We start from the raw sequence: 7529 nt of genomic DNA on the forward strand, positions 1-7529 counted from the left end.
CGAGCAGGTGGCACTCGACGGTAGATGAGCACGCATCCGACGTGTAGCTGGAGGAAGCGTGCATGACACAAGGACAGAGCCGAGTCGAGGGGCACGAACAGGGAGGTCGACGGTGCCGGGCTACTACTACAACGATGTGAGGTGATATCCATCACACAGTCCATGTCCTTGACACAGATCGATGCCAAGGTGAAGACCGAGCGTGAGCACGATGGAGATCGACGACCGGTGACGGACATGGCAGGTCCGAGACGGCGCTGGGCGCGAGCACCGGAGGTGGGGTAGGGGACGACACTAGCCTACCACAAACATGAGGACGAGGCGAGGTTGACGATGCATAGGACCTGGCGACGTCCAAGCGCTGGGCGCTGCTTCAGCGTACTGCTTTGCTACACAGCCTGAGCGATGGACAGGGATGCAAGGTGCTGCAGAAGATGAGAGCAGGGAGGCGAGCACCTGGGCACGCGCCGGAGTAAAGAGGAGCAAGGCGAGCTCCACAGCAACGGCAATGGCAACAACATCGACAAGAACGCAGTGCGCGACCATGGGTGACCCGGGTCTAAGGACCAACACCATTGGAGGGGCGGCGCTGGGAGGTGAGGGCGGCTGAGGTCGGCGACCACTGATGAGGCCATGCGCACAACCCAGGCCCAGAACTCGGACGCCTTGACCGAGCAGAGGGAGGAGGCCGAACCAATGTTTTCAGGTCGCCTAATCGCTTCTGATCGCCAGCGGACCGACCAGAACGATTAGAGCGATTAATCGGACGATCAGTCCGATTAATCGACTTCTGATCGGTTGATCAGAGCTCCTGATCGTCCAGGGCTGGGAAAACCGACCAGAGGTCCAGGCATCAGAAATTCTTCAAATAACTCCAGAACTCTTCCACAGAACCAATGGAGCCCGATTTGAAAACATTGAGCAGCCAGTACCAGGATTTCATCATCTAAGTAAAAATGAAAAATCGAAAACCAACAAACAGGGACAGGTTCACAGTTCACAATACCTGTTGAATAATGCATGAACATCCAATTTTTTGGCCAGCGATCCTAGGATCCTTGTCATCCTCCTCAAACTCCCTGCTGCACAAAGGCAAAAGTATCAAAATTCAATTATTGAACCATCTTAGAATTTACATAAAGTAGAGCTGCAAGTTGTCAAGCACTCAAGCTATTTCAAGGTCAGAGGAACAGGATAACAAGCCATTGCAGGCTTCCAGCAAAAGAGTACAACAATTATTACATAAGTCTAAAGTTTAAAGTTCTCAAATGAAAGTCCACTGGTAATTGATATACTATCTAAAGCAAATCTTCATCCACTTGAAATGCATTTTCAGTCCCAAATGAGGTAGAAGGCCCAGAACCATCTTCCCCATTCTTTTGCATTTCCTCAGATTCAGATTCTTCGCCATCTTCAAGGATCTCCTCTTCATTAATAGTTGGTTCAGGTACCCTAGGACGCTTTCTTGAGGTTCTTTTCCTTGTTGGAAACTCACTAGTAGTCCATAAGTTTCTGGCATGTGCAGCAGTAACCATTGGCAAATTGTGGCCACTTAAACCTTGAGATGCACCAATTGCCTCATCATGTGCAGCTCCTTGATGAACTGAATCATTATCAGCCACAACCCACTCATTTTCCCACTGAAATTCTTCAAGGTGCAATGGGTTGCTTCTCTTTCCCTTCGAACCGAGCTCACGTATCTTTGTAAACCTATTTGCCATTTTTCTGTTGTAGCTAACATAAACCAATTTATTCAACCTCTTGTGCTCTAATCGATTCCTCCTTTTGGTGTGTATCTGTGCAAATTGCAAGCAACAAAAAACCCATCTGAGAAAACTAAAACTGAAATTAAAGAAACTGAACTGAACTGAATTTTTGTAAGATAAGCTTAACCTACCTGAGAAAATGTGCTCCAGCTGCGCTCACATCCTGATGCCGAGCAACAAAGGCTAACAATCCTTTTTGCTAATGTTTGAAGCTCATATGCAAGCCCACCATATGCACCCCACCAAAGAACTACACAAAAGTAAAATGGAATAATTTAGACAAACTCATATTTTCATATGTTAGTAAAATCAAGAACTGAACTGTAACTAGATAAACTGGACTTACTAGGATTTTTTCGGTTCCTATCCTTTATTGCTATTGCCTTTGAGAAGGCTTCACCTTCAGACCTCTCGTAATCATCAGCCTGTTTGCTAATTATGCTTTGCTCATCATCGTCCGACACCATTTTCCATAGAACATCATTGAACAATGACCTAAGTCTAGTTGCTTCCCTTCTATCATTCTCTCTTATAGGAAAAAACTTGGCTGGATTCAAAAACAATGCTGCCCCATATAGTTTTTGCTCCATTTGATTCTCCCATCTCTTCTCAAAGTACCCTAGAACTTCATTCAACAGCTGTGGCTTTTTTTTCAAAGATTCCTTTATGCTCGTCCTTGCTGTATTCATGGCTGACACGATCTCAGGAACTGCAGGTGTCTCATCACCATCTGCTATCCTCAAAGCAATTAGAATGGGCTGTGAAGCTTTCAAACAATCTTCTACATGATTCCAAAAGGGTACAGACAACACAATGTTCTCTGCAGCTTTCCCTTCCATAGATGTAGATAATTTGTTGCGGTACCAATCTTCACTGACAAATAAGTTTTTCAGTGCTTGCTTATGCCTATGCATGCTAGCAAGTGTAAGAAAGGAGGTTGCAAAACGTGTAACAGCCGGCCTAACCAAATCTCCACCCACCTTTGCTCTCATCATATCAAGAATTCTCCCATGCTTATATATAAACCTAGACACCTTTTTTGCATCATTGATGCAAGAACTGAAATCCTTTATTTTACCAAGGTCCTCAAGCAACAAATCTAAGCAATGGGCGGCACAAGGGGTCCAAAACAAAGTTGGTATCCTCTCCATTAAAATCCTACCTGCTGCCTTGAAGTTAGCACCATTGTCTGTTACAACATGTACCACATATTCCTTCCCAATCATCTCAATTTGTTTCTCAAGTAAGTTTGCTAACATAATGCCATCAACAACCTCACTAGAAGCATCCACATAACCTAGAAAAAAGGTGCCTGCTGGACTGTTGGCAAGGAAATTGATGAGATGGCGGTGTCGTTGGTCAGTCCATCCATCAGACATTAGTGTGCAACCATACTCCTTCCAAGATTCCTCATGCCTTTTCCTTAATTCATTTGTCTTCACAACTGCCCTCTCAAGTACGGGTTCCCTCATGGCATTGTAAGAAGGAGATCGGTAACCAGGTCCATATTGCCCAATTGACTCCACCATGATTTCCCAGCTTCTTGAATTGATTGCATTCAATGGAATTCCATTCTCATAAAAAAAATCTGCAACATGATCATCTACAATTTGTTTTGCTTCCTTTGACTTCTTTGTACAATGCTCAAGTGTAGGTTGAGAAGATGTGGAACTATGCCTCTGATTGACTACCTCTTCAGGAGTCTTACACAACATCGAACTCACTGATTTTACGTATTTCTTTCCAACAAAAGAAGTAATGGAAGCTTGAGCAATAACTTTTCTTTTTGCTTCCTTTGCCTTTGTTCCAGAACTTGGCACAACAACAACTTCACCTTGACATTCCTCTTCTGCAGTTTGTACATTCTCTTCTTCCATCAGCGTGGCTTTTGACCTTGTATTCTGAACAAGGTAATCACGCATCTCTTTCCTAACAATGGCAGGTGCCTTTGGACATTTTTCAGTGTCTCCAAAACCACCACAAAGGTGTTGCTTGAATCTCCTTATCCCTGCAGGCACAACCTTTTTACAAAATATGCACTGTACCATTTCCTTCTTTGTCTCATTGGGCCAAAATCCATACTTCCAGCCCGGATCCTTTGATCTAGCATGATTCTTAGGATCTTTAGCGAGGTCAGCAAGCTCTTGTGGCAGCTCTGCTAAAGCCTTATCAATTAAGGTTTGTGAATCTTCCATATTACCAGAACCAGCAGATGGAGCTACAGTTGCACTTGCAGTTGCAGACACCCTTGGTATAGAAACACCATCATCCACGAAATCAGCAGCAGCTTCTGCTTCAGAAGGGAATAAAATCTCCACAGCCCTCCATCGCTGCATAGCACGCTCAACTACATCAAGCAATTCAACACTTCACTCACTCAGTACAGCACTAAATTGGTAATTAGAAACATAATTGGCTAATTGCATTGCATAACTCACCGCTAGACGAAGATGAAGTATTACTCATCTTCAGTGGGCCTGCTGCAAATTTATTGCTGCTCAAAGTTTAACAGCAATTCAACACTTCACTCACTCAAAGTTTATTGCTGCTGGCCTGCTGCAAATAGAAAACAAAGTTGAGTTGAGCCTCACTCACGTGCGCAGACTCTACTACGGACTGGGACTGCGTAGAAGAAGACAGTGTACCTCACCTGGAGGTGGGGACTGGCCGACTGGGACTGGGACTGCGGAGAAGAATACAGTGTTGCAGTGCTGCTGCGGTGCTGCCTGCTGCTATGCGTCGGTGGCGCGCTGGGATTGGGGAACTGGGGAGGTGGGGAGGGACCGCGGAGGGGGCGCAGGTCGCCGGTGGCGCGCCGCCGGCCGCCGTCGCCCGTGTGGAGAACTGGACACCGTCTAGGGTTTCAATGGGAGTTGGCGTTGGCGATTGGCGAACGTGCTGCCTGCGTGCGTGGCCGTGAGTGACTGAGTGTGAGTGGGCTGTACTGAATGAGTGACTGAGTGGGCTGTACTGCTGTAGTGGGCTGGGCTGTAGTGGCAGTGAGTGGGCCGAAATGAAAGTAACGAACAGTGAAAAACGAAGCGGGCCAAACTGATCGTCCGCGATCTCTAGTCGGACGACTAATCGCGTTTAGTCGTCGACTAATCGGACGATCAGGTTTCTAATCGCCCTGATAGCGTCGGTACTCCTTATCGGATGCGTGATGCTGATCAGTCGATTAATCGCCGATTAATCGCGATTAATCGGACGATCAGAAAACGTTGGGCCGAACGCAGGGGATGGCGACTGTCGATCTGGCGTGTCGAGCTCGACCAGGGAGAGGGCGGCGTCGGGGAAGGAGATGAGGGAGAGTACGTCCGCTCCAAGGGCGCTGGGGAAGATGGACGCGAGAGGAAGGGAGCTCCCTGGCCGAGCGCGACCAGGAGGCACCCGCGGGACCACCAGCGAACTACTCGATGGGGCAGTAGCCCGGCGCGCCCTGGAGATGTGAGGGAGGAGATCCTAGGCGCTATGAGAGAGCCGCAGGGGAGGAGCTCGGCGCGAGAAGGAGCGAGTCGGGGCACACTGGTTCCAATCAGCAGCGCCAACACCTAGAACACCTGCAGGAAGCCCCCCCGCCACGAACGCCACCAGGTGGATCCCCATCCGACCAGGGGAGGAGCAGAGGCGCCGAGTGGAGCAGGGATGCAGGGGCGCGCGCGCTGGTGGGAGCTCCACGGCTGGGGAGGGCGCCGGCCACCAGGAAACGACGAAGGTGAAAGACAGGCTGGGGCGGCGGCCACTGAAAAAAAATCCTAGGGCGGAGGAGAGAATAAATGGAGAGAGAGGCGGCGTGGGGATAGGGATGGGCTGGGATATTTCTGTTATGTTTTTTTTTATTATTTTTACCCAAGCAATACATATATCCACAATTCTGAGATTAGAGTTAAAAAAGAGACATAAACAAGTTGGATCAGAACAGTATTAGATACAAAATTTGGATAGAATTTGATTTAGTGAATACTCTAGAATTCAGATAAATTTTTAACCGCTATTTATATTTGAAAATTTGGATCTAGGCGAGTTACAATCGGAACAAACCAGAACGATGTTAACAACGGTATTTTAAAATGTGTTCGATTTGATTTGAAATCAAATAATTTCATCCACGGTCTCAACACCCGATTCCACGGCCACAGATAATTTACATGGAGAATCAAATCTCAATTATAATTTCTTGGACGCGACTTCTCAGTTGACGAGTTGAGACTGAATTATTTTGCACCGAAAACTTTAGTCGTCGAGTTCTATTTAATTTTTTTTGGATGAACTCGGAGGGCTTAACTAAAATTTCAAATTCGTCTTTGCGCGAGCGATTAATTTTAAATAATCACCAGACTCGCCAATTTTCGGAATAAATATGTTTCGAAGATCACGAAAATTTAGGAAAAAGCCCGGATAGATAAAAAATGGTGTCGAACTCACGACAGATGAAATAGATTAAGAAAGAGACTGTTATTATCCCATGCTTAAATCCATACTCGCTGTTAAATGTGTAGTAACACCTGGGGTGTTACAGTTAGCACCAGCGCAGAATTGCGCCCACGAGTCTAGCGAAGTCGCCATTGCGGCCTTCGCCTGAGCTCTCTCTTCAGTCGGCTTCGCCGGCATTACCACCATTTGCCCAGACCTAGACCATGCAGCCAAAAATAGATCAATAGAAGAACACATTCCATCAAAAAAAACTTACACAACAATAAACACACTCACCGCCAGGCGGCAACCCTGTCTGAGCGTCAAACATGCTAACATCTTCAATGAGGTAGTCGTCCATAGACAACTCCCGACCGACTTCTCCAGTCTTGGCCCCCTTGACCCCTTCTACCTCGCTAGCCCGCGAAGGCGAGGGCGCTCTCCTGGCTACCGCCGCAGGCACCGCTGGAGGAGACATAGCAGCAGGCGTGGTAGGGCGCTTCACGCTTGGACACGACACCTTTGCGTCGCGTCGGGGATCCACCAGCCATAGCGGAGCCTTCCGCTTCTTCCGCGTAGACTCCTGGCGATCCTTTTCCATCACTGCTGATACAACAACACCAATGTTTCTCCCATAAGGAAAATTTTAAAATCTCAAGCCAAACAGCACGTAAAGTAATCCTTGCCGGAGGCCAGGGGGATACAGTCATTTTTGTGCCACTCACCCCAGTCACCTTCAGCATTCATGAAGATGATTCCTAGAGGTCGGGCGAAGTCATGACCTCCCTAGGCTCAGCACATGTCTTTGCCAACTCCTCAACAAAACCCATTGAGGCCCTCGAAACCCTGTATGCCTTTATCGTACCTTTGAGCAGCCTTCCGTCTACCTAGGTCGCCACCTTTTTCTTTCCCCGGTCATCCCCGGCATGAGCATAGCCCTCCTCAGGATATAGGCCATATCGAAGGCCATTCAATTCAAACACACGGTTCAACCTAACATTTGAACCCTGTATCTCCCAAGCTCCTAGCTTCTCGTCAGTTTTGTCTTCACTGAGTACTTTCTAGTAATTCTCACTGCCTCCGCTTCTACCTCCATGACGAAGGCCGACGCATGTCGACCCCGCAGCTCAATAGCGAAGGCGGGGCTCTGAGAGCACCTAGAGGGGGGTGAATGGGTGATCCTGTAAAAATAGCTTAACAAAACAAACTTGGACTAATATTGGATTAGTGAAAACCAAGTTCAAGAGAGATGTGCTAGCGGAGTAACTTCTTCACTTAATTGCTCTTCACAAATTAAGTATTAAACTTAGAGCAATTATGTAAGTGAAGTGAATAGAGGTAGAGAGAATC

The 7529-nt window shown here is 47.3% G+C and overlaps 1 protein-coding gene across 4 annotated transcripts; it reads right to left on the reverse strand.

Annotated features, from left to right (window-relative positions):
* Positions 1-1187: 1187 nt before the first annotated feature.
* On the reverse strand, positions 1188-5522 carry LOC103638297 (uncharacterized). 4 transcript variants are annotated; one of them, XM_008661251.4, is made up of 5 exons: positions 4417-5522; positions 4205-4319; positions 2113-4113; positions 1898-2016; positions 1188-1796 (listed from the first exon to the last, which is right to left on the reverse strand). In XM_008661251.4, the coding sequence occupies exons 2-5, from the start codon at positions 4230-4232 to the stop codon at positions 1299-1301; spliced, it is 2646 nt and encodes an 881-aa protein (XP_008659473.1). In that variant the 5' UTR covers positions 4233-4319; positions 4417-5522; the 3' UTR covers positions 1188-1298. The 4 variants fall into 4 exon arrangements, with proteins under 4 accessions (XP_008659473.1, XP_023156834.1, XP_008659471.1 ...); XM_023301066.2 differs by having other exon boundaries at positions 2113-4096; positions 4205-4322; XM_008661249.4 differs by having other exon boundaries at positions 4205-4322.
* Between the last annotated feature and the right edge of the window lie 2007 nt (positions 5523-7529).

The sequence above is a fragment of the Zea mays genome, chromosome 9 (genome assembly GCF_902167145.1).
Source record: "Zea mays cultivar B73 chromosome 9, Zm-B73-REFERENCE-NAM-5.0, whole genome shotgun sequence".
NCBI classification, from domain to species: Eukaryota; Viridiplantae; Streptophyta; class Magnoliopsida; order Poales; family Poaceae; genus Zea; species Zea mays.